At 44.3% G+C, this 19,024-nt stretch overlaps 1 protein-coding gene across 1 annotated transcript in view; it reads left to right on the top strand.

Moving 5' to 3' along the window:
- The window catches only part of LOC115165041 (phosphatidate cytidylyltransferase 1), a 53,181-nt gene extending 34,890 nt beyond the window's left edge, over positions 1-18,291 (top strand). The window contains exons 7-13 of the mRNA XM_029718069.1: positions 5,153-5,235; positions 6,478-6,565; positions 10,122-10,190; positions 10,636-10,788; positions 11,571-11,690; positions 13,353-13,456; positions 16,527-18,291. Coding sequence (XP_029573929.1) covers positions 5,153-5,235; positions 6,478-6,565; positions 10,122-10,190; positions 10,636-10,788; positions 11,571-11,690; positions 13,353-13,456; positions 16,527-16,662 — 753 coding nt within the window. The 3' untranslated portion in view covers positions 16,663-18,291. The remainder of the gene's footprint in view (positions 1-5,152; positions 5,236-6,477; positions 6,566-10,121; positions 10,191-10,635; positions 10,789-11,570; positions 11,691-13,352; positions 13,457-16,526) is intronic.
- The last annotated feature ends 733 nt before the right edge of the window (positions 18,292-19,024 follow it).

Genomic DNA, 19,024 nt, shown 5'->3' with positions numbered 1-19,024 from the left:
GACCGCCACAGGAAAGGAAGACCCAGAGTTACCTCTGCTGCAGAGGATACGTTCATTAGAGTTAACTGCACCTCCGATTGCAGCCCAAATAAATGCTTCACAGAGTTCAAGTAACAGACACATCTCAACATCAACTGTTCAGAAGAGACTGTGTGAATCAGACCTTCATGGTTGATTTGCTGCAAAGAAACCACTACTAAAGGACACCAATAAGAAGAGACTTGCTTGGACCAGAAAACACGAGCAATGGACATTCGACTGGTGAAAATCTGTCCAAATTTGAGATTTTTGGTTCCAACCGCCGCGTCTTTATGAGTCGCAGAGTAGGTGAAGGGATGATCTCCGCATGTGTGGTTCCCACCGTGAAGCATGGAGGAGGAGGTGTGATGGTATGGGGGTGCTTTGCTGGTGACACTGTCAGTGATTTATTTGGAGTTCAAGGCACACTTAACCAGCATGGCTACCACAGCATTCTACAGTAATACACCTTCCCATCTGGTTAGCGCTTAGTGGGACTATAATTCGTTTTTCAACAGGACAATGACCCCAAACGCACCTCCAGGCTGTGTAAGGGCTATTTGACCAAGAAGGAGAATTGGAGTGCTGCATCAGATGACCTGGCCTCCACAATGACCAGACCTCAACCCGTTTGGGATGAGTTGGACCGCAGAGTGAAGGAAAAGCAGCCAACAAGTGCTCAGCATATGTGGGAACTCCTTCAAGACTGTTGGAAAAGCATTCCCCATGAAGCTAGTTGAGAGAATGCCAAGAGTGTGCAAAGCTGTCATCAAGGCAAAGGGTGGCTATTTTGAAGAACCTAAAATATATTTTGATTTGTTTAACACTTTTTATGGTTACTACATGATTCCATATGTGTTATTTTATAGTTTTGATGTCTTCACTAGTATTCTATAATGTAGAAAATAGTCCAAATAAAGAAAAACTCTGGAATGAGTAGATGTATCCAACCTTTTGACTGGAACTGTGTGTGTTTTATATATATATATATATATATATATATATATACATATACACACACAGTATATATATATATATATATTGCCCAAAAAACTTGGAGAACTCCCTCCTATTGGGGAACCCTACTATACAGCTTACTGTCTCCTATTGGGGAACCCTACTATTCAGCTTACTCCCTCCTATTGGGGAACCCTACTATACAGCTCCCTCCTATTGGGGAACCCTACTATACAGCTTACTGTCTCCTATTGGGGAACCCTACTATTCAGCTTACTGCCTCCTATTGGGGAACCCTACTATACAGCTTACTGTCTCTTATTGGGGAACCCTACTATACAGCTTACTGTCTCCTATTGGGGAACCCTACTATACAGCGCCCTCCTATTGGGGAACCCTACTATTCAGCTCCCTCCTATTGGGGAACCCTACTATACAGCTTACTGCCTCCTATTGGGGAACCCTACTATACAGCTTACTGTCTCTTATTGGGGAACCCTACTATACAGCTTACTGTCTCCTATTGGGGAACCCTACTATACAGCTTACTGCCTCCTATTGGGGAACCCTACTATACAGCTTACTGTCTCCTATTGGGGAACCCTACTATACAGCTGTCTCCTATTGGGGAACCCTACTATACAGCTCCCTCCTATTGGGGAACCCTACTATACAGCTTACTGCCTCCTATTGGGGAACCCTACTATTCAGCTCCCTCCTATTGGGGAACCCTACTATTCAGCTCCCTCCTATTGGGGAACCCTATTATTCAGCTCCCTCCTATTGGGGAACCCTACTATACAGCTTACTGTCTCCTATTGGGGAACCCTAGTATACAGCTTACTGCCTCCTATTGGGGAACCCTACTATTCAGCGCCCTCCTATTAGGGAACCCTACTATACAGCTCCCTCCTATTGGGGAACCCTACAATACAGCTTACTGTCTCCTATTGGGGAACCCTACTATTCAGCTTACTGCCTCCTATTGGGGAACCCTACTATACAGCTCCCTCCTATTGGGGAACCCTACTATACAGCTTACTGTCTCCTATTGGGGAACCCTACTATTCAGCTTACTGCCTCCTATTGGGGAACCCTACTATACAGCGCCCTCCTATTGGGGAACCCTACTATTCAGCTCCCTCCTATTGGGGAACCCTACTATACAGCTTACTGCCTCCTATTGGGGAACCCTACTATACAGCTTACTGTCTCTTATTGGGGAACCCTACTATACAGCTTACTGTCTCCTATTGGGGAACCCTACTATACAGCTTACTGCCTCCTATTGGGGAACCCTACTATACAGCTTACTGTCTCCTATTGGGGAACCCTACTATACAGCTCCCTCCTATTGGGGAACCCTACTATACAGCTCCCTCCTATTGGGGAACCCTACTATACAGCTTACTGCCTCCTATTGGGGAACCCTACTATTCAGCTCCCTCCTATTGGGGAACCCTACTATTCAGCTCCCTCCTATTGGGGAACCCTACTATACAGCTCCCTCCTATTGGGGAACCCTACTATACAGCTCCCTCCTATTGGGGAACCCTACTATACAGCTTACTGCCTCCTATTGGGGAACCCTACTATACAGCTTACTGCCTCCTATTGGGGAACCCTACTATACAGCTTACTGCCTCCTATTGGGGAACCCTACTATACAGCTTACTGCCTCCTATTGGGGAACCCTACTATACAGCTCCCTCCTATTGGGGAACCCTACTATACAGCTTACTGCCTCCTATTGGGGAACCCTACTATACAGCTTACTGCCTCCTATTGGGGAACCTTACTATACAGCTTACTGCCTCCTATTGGGGAACCCTACTATACAGCTTACTGCCTCCTATTGGGGAACCCTACTATACAGCTTACTGCCTCCTATTGGGGAACCCTACTATACAGCTTACTGCCTCCTATTGGGGAACCCTACAATACAGCTTACTGTCTCCTATTGGGGAACCCTACAATACAGCTTACTGTCTCCTATTGGGGAACCCTACTATACAGCTTACTGTCTCCTATTGGGGAACCCTACTATACAGCTTACTGCCTCCTATTGGGGAACCCTACTATACAGCTTACTGCCTCCTATTGGGGAACCCTACTATACAGCTTACTGCCTCCTATTGGGGAACCCTACTATACAGCTTACTGCCTCCTGTTGGGGAACCCTACTATACAGCTTACTGCCTCCTATTGGGGAACCCTACTATACAGCTTACTGCCTCCTATTGGGGATCCCTACTATACAGTTCACTGCCTCCTATTGGGGAACCCTACTATACAGATCCCTCCTATTGGGGAACCCTACTATACAGATCCCTCCTATTGGGGAACCCTACTATACAGCTTACTGCCTCCTATTGGGGAACCCTACTATACAGCTTACTGCCTCCTATTGGGGAACCCTACTATACAGTTCACTGCCTCCTATTGGGGAACCCTACTATACAGCTTACTGCCTCCTATTGGGGAACCCTACTATACAGCTCCCTCCTATTGGGGAACCCTACTATACAGCTTACTGCCTCCTATTGGGGAACCCTACTATACAGCTTACTGCCTCCTATTGGGGAACCCTACTATACAGCTTACTGCCTCCTATTGGGGAACCCTACTATACAGTTCACTGCCTCCTATTGGGGAACCCTACTATACAGTTCACTGCCTCCTATTGGGGAACCCTACTATACAGCTCACTCCTATTGGGGAACCCTACTATACAGCTTACTGCCTCCTTTTGGGGAACCCTACTATACAGCTCCCTCCTATTGGGGAACCCTACTATACAGCTTACTGCCTCCTATTGGGGATCCCTACTATACAGTTCACTGCCTCCTATTGGGGAACCCTACTATACAGATCCCTCCTATTGGGGAACCCTACTATACAGCTTACTGCCTCCTATTGGGGAACCCTACTATACAGCTTACTGCCTCCTATTGGGGAACCCTACTATACAGTTCACTGCCTCCTATTGGGGAACCCTACTATACAGCTCCCTCCTATTGGGGAACCCTACTATACAGCTTACTGCCTCCTATTGGGGAACCCTACTATACAGCTCCCTCCTATTGGGGAACCCTACTATACAGCTTACTGCCTCCTATTGGGGAACCCTACTATTCAGCTCCCTCCTATTGGGGAACCCTACTATACAGCTCCCTCCTATTGGGGAACCCTACTATACAGCTTACTGCCTCCTATTGGGGATCCCTACTATACAGTTCACTGCCTCCTATTGGGGAACCCTACTATACAGATCCCTCCTATTGGGGAACCCTACTATACAGCTTACTGCCTCCTATTGGGGAACCCTACTATACAGCTTACTGCCTCCTATTGGGGAACCCTACTATACAGTTCACTGCCTCCTATTGGGGAACCCTACTATACAGCTCCCTCCTATTGGGGAACCCTACTATACAGCTTACTGCCTCCTATTGGGGAACCCTACTATACAGCTCCCTCCTATTGGGGAACCCTACTATACAGCTTACTGCCTCCTATTGGGGAACCCTACTATTCAGCTCCCTCCTATTTGGGAACCCTACTATACAGCTCCCTCCTATTGGGGAACCCTACTATTCAGCTTACTGCCTCCCAGACTACGGCTCAAAGGGAACCCTATTCCCTATGTACTGCACCACTGTTGACCTTTGAGTAAAAAGTAGAGCACTACATAGTGAAATGATAATTACATTTGACCAACTCTCTCTCTCTCTCTCTCTCTGGATGAAACAGTAGGTGCACTACATGGGATGATGTTTCAGACTAGCCAGCATGACACACACACACACACACACTAGTGTGCTGTGTTAAAAAAAAAAACATATTTATTAGCCTTCCATAGATATCGGTGGGTGTAGTGGTGTGGAGTGACTCAGCCTTGCCGATCTAGATACTCTATTTCTATATCTATTGCCTGCCTGTCTAGATGCTGTATTTTTATATCTATATTGCCTGCCTATCTAGATGCTGTATTTCTGTATCTATTGCCTGCCTATCTAGATACTGTATTTCTATAGCCTGCCTATCTAGATACTGTATTTCTACATCTATAGCCTGTCTGCCTATCTCTGCATTCTACCTGCCAACCTTGTTATTGTGAGTGATCAGGTTACATTCCCCATCGCTAACTGTGTGTGTGTGTGGTTTGCCCCTGCAGTTTGCGTGGACCCATGTGACCCTACTGATAGTGGTGACTCAGTCTCACTTGGTCATCCAGAACCTGTTTGAAGGAATGATCTGGTAAGAGAGACAACGGCAAACACAATACGCCCAGAAACCTGTCCCTGAAAAACCTGTCCTTTCTCTCCTCTTCACTGATACTGTAGTCATCAGATTACCTGACACTGTAGTAGTCTGATTTCACCATCTGAGCCCTATGGTAGTCAGCCCAGAGCCCTATGGTAGTCAGCCCAGAGCCCTATGGTAGTCAGCCCAGAGCCCTATGGTAGTCAGCCCAGAGCCCTATGGTAGTCAGCACTCAGCCCTATGGTAGTCAGCGCTCAGCCCTATGGTAGTCAGGCCTATGGTAGTCAGCCCAGAGCCCTATGGTAGTCAGCCCAGAGCCCTATGGTAGTCAGCGCTCAGCCCTATGGTAGTCAGCACTCAGCCCTATGGTAGTCAGCGCTCAGCCCTATGGTAGTCAGGCCTATGGTAGTCAGGCCTATGGTAGTCAGCCCTATGGTAGTCAGCGCTCAGCCCTATGGTAGTCAGCCCTGAGCCCTATGGTAGTCAGCGCTCAGCCCTATGGTAGTCAGCCCTGAGCCCTATGGTAGTCAGCCCTGAGCCCTATGGTAGTCAGCCCTGAGCCCTATGGTAGTCAGCGCTGAGCCCTATGGTAGTCAGCGCTGAGCCCTATGGTAGTCAGCCCTGAGCCCTATGGTAGTCAGCCCTGAGCCCTATGGTAGTCAGCCCTGAGCCCTATGGTAGTCAGCGCTGAGCCCTATGGTAGTCAGCCCTATGGTAGTTAGCCCTGAGCCCTATGGTAGTCAGCCCTATGGTAGTCAGCCCTATGGTAGTCAGCCCTGAGCCCTATGGTAGTCAGCCCTATGGTAGTCAGCCCTATGGTAGTCAGCCCTATGGTAGTCAGCCCTGAGCCCGATGGTAGTCAGCGCTGAGCCCTATGGTAGTCAGCCCTATGGTAGTCAGCGCTGAGCCCTATGGTAGTCAGCCCTGAGCCCTATGGTAGTCAGCCCTGAGCCCTATGGTAGTCAGCCCTATGGTAGTCAGCCCTATGGTAGTCAGCGCTTTGGTAGTCAGCGCTGAGCCCTATGGTAGTCAGCGCTGAGCCCTATGGTAGTCAGCCCTATGGTAGTCAGCCCTATGGTAGTCAGCGCTGAGCCCAAATACAGAGGTCCTCCTCATGGCTCTGTATTCAAACTGTATTTTGTAAAACAATATCTGTAAACGGTAAAGATGCTCGTTGGTCAAATGTAAAGATAATGTTCGGTTGGAGTTGACATGTTTTTGAACGTTGTTTTCCAGGTTCCTCGTCCCTGTCTCCATAGTGATCTGCAATGACATCATGGCCTACTTGTTTGGTTTCTTCTTTGGCAGAACACCACTCATTAAGGTACATTTAATGTATACTGTATTATATTATACACTCAGTGGCCAGTTTATTAGGTACATGACTCCGTTCCCCAAAATGGATGGCTCCTACAGACAGTGAGTCACGTGGCTATATAAAACAGGCAGACAGGCATCGAGGCATTCAGTTACTGTTCGATTGAACGTTAGAATGGGCAAAATCAGTGACCTAAGCGACTTTGTTGTGTGGTATGATCGTCGGTGCCAGGCGTGCGGGTTCCATTATCTCAGAAACGAATGGCCTCCTGGGCTTTTCACGCACGACAGTGTCTAGATTTTACTGAGAATGATGCGACAAACCAAAAAAAAACATCCAGTCAGCGGTAGTCCTGTGGGTGAAAACAGCTCGTTGATGAGAGGTCAAAGGAGAATGGCATGGGTCATGCAAGCTAACAGGCGAATAACGGCATCTCGGGAACGCACAACTTGTCGGTCCTTGTCACGGATTGGCTATTGCAGCAGAAGACCACACTGGAGTTCCACTCCTAACAGCTAAAAACAAGAAGCAGCAGCTCCATTGGGCGCGCCATCACCAACACCATCACCAACATATCACCATTGCCAACACCATTGCCAACACCAACATATCACCAACACCAACACCATCACCAACACCATCACCAACACCATCACCAACACCATCACCAACACCATCACCAACACCATCACCAACACCATCACCAACACCATCACCAACACCATCACCAACACCATCACCAACACCATCACCAACATCATCACCATCATCAACACCAACATAACCACCAACACCATCACCAACATATCACCAACACCAACACCAACATAACACCAACACCAACATAACACCAACATAACACCAACACCAACATATCACCATCACCAACACCAACATATCACCAACACCATCACCAACACTGGATACTTGAGGAGTGGAAAAACATTTCCTGGTCCGACGAATCCTGGTTCCTGTTGAGTCATACTGACGGCAGAGTCAGGATTTGGCGTAAAGCAGCATGAGTCCATGGACCCATCCTGCCTGGTGTCAACGCTACCGGCTGGTGACGGTGGTTCTGTGGGATGTTTTTCTGGCACCAGTAGGCCTGTAAATGTAGGTATATTTGAACAAATACATACTTTTTCTAAATGTAAATATTATCCATGTGACATTGTTATACAAGGATATATCATGACATTTCAAATGATTTCATTTAATAAAACAAACTTTTCAATATAGTTTTTATGACGTGTGCCCCATTTAAAAAGACCGGTACCATGTAGCTTGTTGTTTACAGTATGTTGGCCAATCAAAGTGACTTAACTTCACAGTCAGAGGCTCCTTGTATAGCAGGAGTTCACTAATACAATGCCAGATTAAAATAAAAATCACAGAATTTAAAAGTGAAATAATTCAGGAGTATGCTACAATGAGCAACCAACAGGTAGACTGTTTTTAAATGAATCTGGTTGGGGAGAAAGTGCAGTGTGGAACGTTAGCCTAGCTAGCTAGCTTCATGTGGCTACTCTATTCAAGACCGTCACTGTTTTTTGAATTGATGATCAATATTTTGGCTGCTACAACTTACCGAATCTTGTATCTGTAGCCCAGTTGAATCTCTCTCACCTCCATCCGCTTGCTCCCGTCTCTCACTGTCTCCTCACCAGTGGTAGAAATAGTGTATAGCAGGGCTCAGCTCAGGTTACAACATTTAAGTTTTAAAAATCACAAGTATTTCAAATATCCAGATATCGGAAAAATGTATGATACTATTCTAATAGTAAAATGATTTATACTAGTACACACACACACACACACACACACACACACACACACACACACACACACACACACACACACACACACACACACACAGAGAGAAACAGTCAGACATTTTTCAGTATGGCCACAGAATAGATACATGACCTTTTTCTTTCCCATTGGAGTTGAGTCACATGCGGATTGGGGTTAGGATGGACACACACACACACACACACACACCCTGTTACTCACACACCCTGTTACTCACACACCCTGTTAGGCCAGGGTGGGCTGGGTGGAAATGCAATGTCATCACTGTGTTGAAACACTGCCATCACTGTGTGAAATAGGGGTGTGAATGATTAAATAAAAATCCCCAACCCGAAAAACTGTTGTTTTTTTCTTAACTGTACTGTGATTTAAATGTTATCACAAAACTACCACTAACAGGTTCCGATCATCATAAAGCCTTTTTTTAATATATATATATATATATATATATATATATATATATATATATATATATATATATATATATTTTTTACAAATACCTAATACCACAATGCTGTAACTTTAGTAGGAGGATACATTTATTGATAATTATATATTTTTTTAAATAGTTATACTTTATTAACCAGCGCTGTAATGGATGAGGGGGAGAGATGCAGTTGTGTCGGTTGTGTAAAACCACAGTTTCATCATCTGTCTGGGTGACTGGTCTCAGACGATCCTGCAGGTGAAGAAGCCGGTTGTGGAGGTCCTGGGCTGGCGTGGTTACCTGTGGTCTGCGGTTGTGACGCCGGTTGGACGTACTGCCAAATTCTCTCAAATTAGGTGACTTATGGTAGAGAAATTAACATGAAATTCTCTTGGCAACCGCTCTGGTGGAAATTCCTGCAGTCAGCATGCCAATTGCACACCCCCTCAAAACTTGAGACATTTGTGGTGTTGTGTGACAAAACTGCACATTTTTGAGTGGCCTTTTATTGTCCCCAGCACAAGGTGCACCTGTGTAATGATCATGCTTCTTGATATGCCACACTTGTTAGCTGGATGGATTATCTTGGCAAAGGAGAAAAGCTCACTAACAGGGATGTAAACAAATGTTTGCACTAAATTTGAGAGAAATTCGTTTTTTTATGAGTATGAAACATTTCTGGGATCTTTTTATTTCAGCTCATGAAACATGGGACCAACTCTTTACATGTTGCGTTTTTAATATTTTTGTTCAGTGTACATAGTCCCCCGTCTTGACTGCATCAAACCGAGAGAAGCTAGCCAGCTAACGTTAGCCAGGCTAATTGAGACTACATAACTTCAACTGTGCGCTTTATCCCCTTCCGAATCCTACAGTAAATAACTCTGTTCAGGTTATTAAGTAGCAGTCTACCAGTCTACCTGTTGTAGCCTGTCCTTCTCATTTAGTTCTGTCATTTTAATTCCATCTTCCATTGAGTAGCCTAAATATATCTTAATAACTTGAACAGGGAGGCTGTAACTCTTGTCTGTAGTCTAGTGCTGGTTTGTTGACTTGTGATTGGATGATGACAACAAGCTAACATGGCGCCACTCTCGTGAAAAGCAACAGCAGTATAAATTATAAAATGTTCTCCGCGGGAAGCGTGATGTTTACCGTCTACATTGTGAATTCATGTGGCATTTTATGAATCTTATTGTTTTAATGGTGGAATTGCCATTTTAAAATCAATTTATGCATAAAAAAAAGACCTCATTGGAAGAAATCAAATAATTATCATAACATGCGTTAGAAATTGAAATGTATTATTGTTATTTGTTACAGCTGTCTCCCAAGAAGACGTGGGAGGGATTCATAGGAGGGTTCTTTGGGACCCTGGTCTTTGGATTCATAGTGAGTATTACAGTAAAATAGTTACAGCATGGTAATAGTATGGAATAAAGTTTAACAACATGGAATAAAGTTTAACAACATGGAATAAAGTTTAACAACATGGAAGAAAGTTTAACAACATGGAATAAAGTTTAACAGCATGGAATAAAGTTTAACAACATGGAATAAAGTGTAACAGCATGGTAATAGTATGGAATAAAGTGTAATAACATGGAATAAAGTTTAACAACATGGTAATAGTATAGAATAGAGTAACAACATGGTAATAGTATGGAATAAAGTAACAGCATAGTAATAGTATGGAATAAAGTAACAGCATAGTAATAGTATGGAATAAAGTGTAATAACATGGAATAAAGTTTAACAACATGGTAATGGTATAGAATAGAGTAACAGCATGGTAATAGTATGGAATAAAGTTTCTGTGTTTCTTCTCTCCTGCTAGCTGGCATACCTGCTAGCTCAGTTCCAGTATTTTGTCTGTCCCGTGGAATACAACAGCGAGACTAACCGTTTCACTGCGGAGTGTGAACCCTCGGACATCTTCGTGATGCACGAGTACACATTGCCCTTCACTGTCCAGAGCATCCTCAGATGGGTAAGGGGACCTTACACAGTTGCAAATTTCATTTCCCCCCCCCCCCCCCCCCCCCCCCCCCCCCAGAAATTCTGTCTGAAGAATTCCTGTTTCCCTAACATCTTATTCTCTGCTGGTCCCAGAAATACTCTAACTGGGCAAAGCAGTGGCATTTGGGAACGTTTTGGGGATTTAGCCACCAGGGTCAAAGTTTATCTGGTCATAGAAGGGGAGCACCTCTAGGCTGAATGGTTTATTTACTTTATTTATTTACCTCTGTTAAATCACCTGCTCTGACAAGTGGTGTGCCTTTCCTGTGGTCCTGGATGGCTTTGATACTAATAGGCAAAATTTTGTGTTCTTAGGCTGAGTTTACACAGGCAGTCCAATTCTGAGCAAAAAGAGCTTATCTGATTGGTCGAAAGACCCAATTAGTGTAAAAAGTTCAGAATTAGGATGCCTGTATTACTGGTCTGGTGAGAATGGAAGTCTGATAGACCTGCTGTTGTGTGTACAAGACATGATCAATGCTCAAATGTATTTTACTACATGTTGTTCAAACATTTACTTACTAGCTGGTTACAACTAAATAGTAGTGCTTGTTTCAATGAATCCAAGGGAAACGCTAAAGTGTCCTGTCTGTCTGTCTCTGTCTGTCTCTGTCTGTCTCTGTCTGTCTCTGTCTGTCTCTGTCTGTCTCTGTCTGTCTCTGTCTGTCTGTGTCTGTCTCTGTCTGTCTCTGTCTGTCTGTCTCTGTCTGTCTCTGTCTGTCTGTGTCTGTCTGTGTCTGTCTGTCTCTACAGAAAACGGTCAACATCTACCCATACCAGATCCACAGCGTGGCGCTCTCCACCTTCGGCTCTCTCATTGGTCCTTTCGGAGGATTCTTCGCCAGCGGATTCAAACGAGCGTTCAAGATTAAAGTGAGAACAGAGACATAAACACACACAGGCCTACGCTTGGCTACGCTTGTTTATTTAGCTAAATGTTTGTGTAGGATTACTTCCATGGATACCTTAAAGACATAATCAGTGATTCGTCTGTAACTAGTCTTGGGGCGGTATCCAGATTGTCGTACTGTTCTTCTGCCATCGCGGGATTTACGGTATTTCCAGCATAGTACACTAGGGGGCACTAAATACACACAAAAAAAAGACATTTTTTGAGTCATTACCAGAATGATAACAAAATTCATAGCGAGTTCTCATGAACGCTTTTAGCTAAATGCTAACGAGCAAAAACAAACAAACTAATTGCAGACAGGCAAATCCAGCTCATAAAGTTATACAAGTATAGCTAGTAACCATTTTCGTTGAGTGTGGACGTTTACAAGTCGAAAGTGAATAAGAAAAATTGTGCAAATGAACAAAGCATGTTATGCATGCTTTTTTGAAGGAAGTAGTGGCATGTGTACACGGAGCAGAGAGGGGAGCAGAGAGGAGGGGAAACGACCACTAGTAGGAAGCACAGGGACAAAATGGCAGCTGTGTAGATCTCATCTAGAGCGCTTTGTCTTCTCAAACACGGCAGAATGCTAATACCCCTTCTCCTGATTTAATTCAGCCCACTTAACATAGTTAACTAACAAGTAACCAAATTCACAGCTGGAGAGTAAAAGCACATCTTTCGGACAGTTCTTAAGATTATATCTGACGGCAAACATTTAGTAGTGAATTACGTACAGTTTCAACGGTATTGAAAAAAACATCTCGTGGGTATTTCCAAAATAGCCTGGTATATACGTTATACTGCTCAACCCTAGTAGTAACTTCTCTCTCTCTCCTGTCAGGACTTTCTCTGTAGTAACTTCTCTCTCTCTCCTGTCAGGACTTTCTCTGTAGTAACTTCTCTCTCTCTCTCTCTCTCTCTCTCTCTCTCTCTCTCCTGTCAGGACTTTCTCTGTAGTAACTTCTCTCTCTCTCCTGTCAGGACTTTCTCTGTAGTAACCGCTCTCTCTCTCTCTCCTGTCAGGACTTTCTCTGTAATAACTTCTCTCTCTCTCTCCTGTCAGGACTTTCTCTGTAATAACTTCTCTCTCTCTCTCCTGTCAGGACTTTCTCTGTAGTAACTTCTCTCTCTCTCTCCTGTCAGGACTTTCTCTGTAGTAACTTCTCTCTCTCTCTCCTGTCAGGACTTTCTCTGTAGTAACTTCTCTCTCTCTCTCCTGTCAGGACTTTCTCTGTAATAACTTCTCTCTCTCTCTCCTGTCAGGACTTTCTCTGTAATAACTTCTCTCTCTCCTGTCAGGACTTTCTCTGTAATAACTTCTCTCTCTCCTGTCAGGACTTTCTCTGTAGTAACCGCTCTCTCTCCTGTCAGGACTTTCTCTGTAATAACTTCTCTCTCTCTCTCCTGTCAGGACTTTCTCTGTAATAACTTCTCTCTCTCTCTCCTGTCAGGACTTTCTCTGTAATAACTTCTCTCTCTCCTGTCAGGACTTTCTCTGTAATAACTTCTCTCTCTCCTGTCAGGACTTTCTCTGTAATAACTTCTCTCTCTCTCTCCTGTCAGGACTTTCTCTGTAATAACTTCTCTCTCTCCTGTCAGGACTTTCTCTGTAGTAACTTCTCTCTCTCTCCTGTCAGGACTTTGCAGACACCATCCCTGGTCACGGAGGCATCATGGATCGCTTCGACTGTCAGTATCTGATGGCTACCTTCACTCACGTTTACATAGCCAGCTTCATCAGGTAAGGGTCGTCAAATTAACGTAGCCAGCTTCATCAGGTAAGGGTCGTCAAATTAACGTAGCCAGCTTCATCAGGTAAGGGTCGTCAAATTAACGTAGCCAGCTTCATCAGGTAAGGGTCGTCAAATTAACGTAGCCAGCTTCATCAGGTAAGGGTCGTCACATTAACGTAGCCAGACAAATACCCATAATGCACTACTTAGGGAATAGGGAGTAATTGACATAGTTTATTAGCCAGTTTACGTCAGCTTTTATCAGGTACGGATGATCTTTAAGAGGATCAATAGGCAACAACTGTTAATTTAAAGGGGCAATTAGCAGTACTGGAACTGTTTGGGTAAAAAGCCGAGGGATGAGGCTGAAGAAATCTAACCACTCGCCAATTCATCATAGTCAGATTAATGGCTGCAAGGACTGACCATCCATGACATCAATATTATAGTTTTTTTGGGACAAAAATCCATATCGCAATAAATTGCCTGAATTGATGCGACAACGATAAATAGAACGATAATTGGTAAATTTCCCTTTAACTACTGTTATTAGTGGGATGGTTGTAGCCATCAAGTGTCTCATTAACAAATCACCCATATTAGCAAATGTATTGTATTTCACATTTCTCTAGTATAGGCTACTCATCATAATGAACCATATCAACAAAATGCCTACGATAAGTGGTCAGTGTGGTTGGTGTTGATAAGTGGTCGGTGTTGATAAGTGGTCCATATGGTCGGTGTTGATAAGTGGTCGGTGTTGATAAGTGGTCCATATGGTCGGTGTTGATAAGTGGTCGGTGTTGATAAGTGGTCTATATGGTCGGTGTTGATAAGTGGTCAGTGTGGTCGGTGTTGATAAGTGGTCTATATGGTCTGTGTTGATAAGTGGTCTATATGGTCGGTGTTGATAAGTGGTCAGTGTGGTCGGTGTTGATAAGTGGTCCATATGGTCGGTGTTGATAAGTGGTCCATATGGTCGGTGTTGATAAGTGGTCAGTGTGGTCGGTGTTGATAAGTGGTCAGTGTGGTCGGTGTTGATAAGTGGTCCATATGGTCGGTGTTGATAAGTGGTCCATATGGTCGGTGTTGATAAGTGGTCCATATAGTCGGTGTTGGTAAGTGGTCCATATAGTCGGTGTTGGTAAGTGGTCCATATGGTCGGTGTTGATAAGTGGTCGGTGTTGATAAGTGGTCCATATGGTCGGTGTTGATAAGTGGTCAGTGTGGTCGGTGTTGATAAGTGGTCGGTGTTGATAAGTGGTCAGTGTGGTCGGTGTTGATAAGTGGTCCATATGGTCGGTGTTGATAAGTGGTCCATATAGTCGGTGTTGGTAAGTGGTCCATATAGTCGGTGTTGGTAAGTGGTCCATATGGTCGGTGTTGATAAGTGGTCGGTGTTGATAAGTGGTCCATATGGTCGGTGTTGATAAGTGGTCAGTGTTGATAAGTGGTCCATATGGTCGGTGTTGATAAGTGGTCCATATGGTCGGTGTTGATAAGTGGTCGGTGTTGATAAGTGGTCCATATGGTCGGTGTTGATAAGTGGTCCATATGGTCGGTGTTGATAAGTGGTCCATATGGTCGGTGTTGATAAGTGGTCTATATGGTCGGTGTTGATAAGTGGTCAGTGTTGATAAGTGGTCCATATGGTCGGTGTTGATAAGTGGTCGGTGTTGATAAGTGGTCCATATGGTCGGTGTTGATAAGTGGTCGGTGTTGATAAGTGGTCTATATGGTTGGTGTTGATAAGTGGTCGGTGTTGATAAGTGGTCCATATGGTCGGTGTTGATAAGTGGTCGGTGTTGATAAGTGGTCCGTATAGTCGGTGTTGGTAAGTGGTCCGTATGGTCGGTGTCGATCATTTTTGGTTTATCGTCCCAGCTCTAGTTTTAACCATGTTTTGAGGCTATATTGTGTTTGTTTACTAACATTGGAGTAAAACAAGCTTCTATATGGGATATCAAGAGGCATTTAATGGCTATATGTCATCAATTTCAAACTGTCACAACAGTTGGATCAGATGGTTGATTCCAAGCTGTTTAGATCAGGGGGTTGGTGTCTGTCAGCCAGATGGAGAGAGATGGTGACCAGTTGGATAAGATGGTCGACTCCAAGCTGTTTAGATCAGGGATTGGTGTCTAACTGTCAGCCAGATGGAGAGAGATGGTGACCAGTTGGATAAGATGGTCGACTCCAAGCTGTTTAGATCAGGGGTTGGTGTCTGACAGCCAGATGAAGAGAGATGGTGACCAGTTGGATCAGATGGTCGACTCCAAGCTGTTTAGATCAGGGGTTGGTGTCTGTCAGCCAGATGGAGAGAGATGGTGACCAGTTGGATAAGATGGTCGACTCCAAGCTGTTTAGATCAGGGGTTGGTGTCTAACTGACAGCCAGATGGAGAGAGATGGTGACCAGTTGGATCAGATGGTCGACTCCAAGCTGTTTAGATCAGGGGTTGGTGTCTAACTGACGGCCAGATGGAGAGAGATGGTGACCAGTTGGATCAGATGGTCGACTCCAAGCTGTTTAGATCAGGGGTTGGTGTCTAACTGACAGCCAGATGAAGAGAGATGGTGACCAGTTGGATCAGATGGTCGACTCCAAGCTGTTTAGATCCAAGCTGGTAGAGCATGGTGTTTGCAACGCCAGGGTTGTGGGTTCGATTCCCACGGGGGACCAGTACAAAAAAAAAAATGCATGAAATGAAAAATGAAATGTATGTATTCGCTACTGTAAGTCGCTCTGGATAAGAGTGTCCGCTAAATGACTCAAATGCAAATGTAAATGCAAAATGTAAGGTTTGGGGTAGTTGGTGATGTATTATGCGGTGACCCTGTCCTGTGGTTTGATAGGAGGTTTGGGGTAGTTATCTATCATGCGGTGACCCTGTCCAGTGTATCCATCTTCCAGGCCAGGGGTCCCAACCCCAGCAGCTGTTTATGTTATAATATGTAATCTTGATGGTTGTTATGTTAATGTTATGTCTGTGTCACAGAGGTCCCAACCCCAGCAGCTGTTTATGTTACGTTATAATATGTAATGTTGATGTAATGTTATGTTATGTCTGTGTCACAGAGGTCCCAACCCCAGCAAGGTGTTACAGCAGCTGTTGGTCCTGCAGCCAGAGCAGCAGCTCAGTATCTTTAACGCCATGAGAGATCGCCTGAGAGACAGGGGAATACTGCCCCCTGCTGCCACGGAGGCCATGTAGAACACACATGCAAGAGGGGGAGAGAGTGTGTGTGTGTGTGTGTGTGAGAGGAAGAGTTTGGCTGTGTGTGTGTGTGTGTGTCTGAGAGAGATTCTTTGGCTACTTGTGTGTGGCCTGCACCTTCTTCCAGACACTCATCCCTCATCTGCCCAGCATCTATTTTTTTTTCTTGTTTTTAACCAGTCATTACTGTGAACTAAGATGTTGCTCCCAGCATCAAGGAGTTACCAATAACAGCAACAAGAACAACACGTTCAGACTGTCATAGCTACCACTGGGACCTGCATGAGTACCTGAGTACCAAACTACACAAACAAACTGCATCAACCGACCGTTATGCTACCAAGCAACAGCATCAACCGACCGTTATGCTACCAAGCTAGCTAGCAACAGCATCAACCGACCGTTATTCTACCAAGCTAGCTAGCAACAGCATCAACCAACTGTTATTCTACCAAGCTAGCTAGCAACAGCATCAACAGACCGTTATGCTACCAAGCTAGCTATCAGCAGCATCAACCAACTGTTATTCTAACAAGCTAGCTAGCAGCAGCATCAACCGACCGTTATGCTACCAAGCTAGCTAGCAACAGCATCAACCGACCGTTATGCTACCAAGCTAGCTAGCAACAGCATCAACCGACTGTTATGCTACCAAGCTAGCTAGCAACAGCATCAACCAACTGTTATGCTACCAAGCTAGCTAGCAGCAGCATCAACCGACTGTTATGCTACCAAGCTAGCTAGCAACAGCATCAAACGACCGTTATGCTACCAAGCTAGCTAGCAACAGCATCAACCAACCGTTATGCTACCAAGCTAACAAGCTAGCTAGCTAAAGACTAAAGTCTGCGTTGCTCTGAACAGAATGTCTTCCTAAACAAAATGGATCCTAACTAAGCACACAGATAGGGGACAGTGGGTGACTGACTGACTAGCTGGCTGACGGTTTCTCTGTGGATGTACGGAGAATATTGCACTGATTTTTAGCTGACTTGAAGGAAGAACCGTAGTAAAGCTATTACAATACAAGGCTATCGGCATATCCTGGGTTAGTGTCTTGTTGTATTCACTAGACACCAAACGGAGGAAAACGGACTGAAAACAGAGAGGGACACGACCTGAATTTGTCCAACAACAAAAGCCTGTTTTTTTTTTTTTTTTACTTTCTGTTGCGTAGTGCTACGGTGTGAAATACGACCCAGAGGACAAACATTTTCAAGATACTAAATACACTTGACTTAGGCTTTGGCCGTTTAGTATGATCTGTCTATCAGAGATAATGGTCTTCACTAAACTTAATAATAGAACTTATTTTTTAAATGATTAAAATTGAAAACATTAAGCATGTTTCTAAGTTCTATCGTTCATTACTGCTGAAAACATTTTTTACATTTTTTTTCTCCCCTCTATGAACTTGTTTTAGGTTCTAGATATATACCTACTGTAGGTATTGGCAATTGACCTCACTCTTGAGATAGATAGAGCTTGTGTGTAAAGCTTGGATGTAAACAAACAAACAAACAAACACAGTAGCTATAGCAACCAGCACACTGTTCTGATTTCCAATGTATTACTGTACATAGAATATATCATATATTTAGCTGAACAAAGACCTAATATAAAATCTGTGACTTGTGAAAATATATTATTATGATAGCCCTATTACAAACAAAACAATTACATGGGATGATATATACATAGAGTGTACAAAACATTAAGAACACCTTCCTAATATTGAGTTACACCTCAAACCTTTTCCCCTCTGAACAGCCTCAATTCGTCAGGGTCATGGACTCTACACGGTGTCGAAAGCGTTCCACAGGGATGTTGGCCCCATATTGACTCCAATGCTTCTCACAGTTGTGACAAGTTGGCTTGTGGTCCTTTGGGTGGTGGGCCGTTCTTGATACACACGGGAAACTGTTGAGCGTGAAAAAAAACTGCAGCGTTGCAGCTCTTGACTCAAACCGGTGCGCCTGGCACCTACTACCATACCCTGTTCAAAGGCACTTAAATATTTTGTCTTGCCCATTCACCCTCTGAATGGCACACATACACAATCCATGTCTCAATGCTTAAAAATCCTTCTTTAACCCGTCTCCTCCCCTTCATCTACACTGATTGAAGTGGATTTAATTTCAATAAGGGATCATATCTTTCACCTGGATTCACCGGGTCAGTTTATGTCATGGAAAGAGCAGGTGTTCATAATGTTTTGTACACATAAGTTGAACTGGTGTCTGCTGCTGTGGGAACGTGTGGGGTAACTTAAACATTTACTTGAGATTGTGAGGAAATAATTTTGTGCTTCCTTCCTGTCTAGCCTGTTAACCAATGAGTTTAGTTGCACTGTATTTGT

Source organism: Salmo trutta, chromosome 27, assembly GCF_901001165.1.
Source record: "Salmo trutta chromosome 27, fSalTru1.1, whole genome shotgun sequence".
In the NCBI taxonomy this organism is placed as follows: domain Eukaryota; kingdom Metazoa; phylum Chordata; class Actinopteri; order Salmoniformes; family Salmonidae; genus Salmo; species Salmo trutta.
This window is presented reverse-complemented; position numbering and strand designations above follow the sequence as displayed.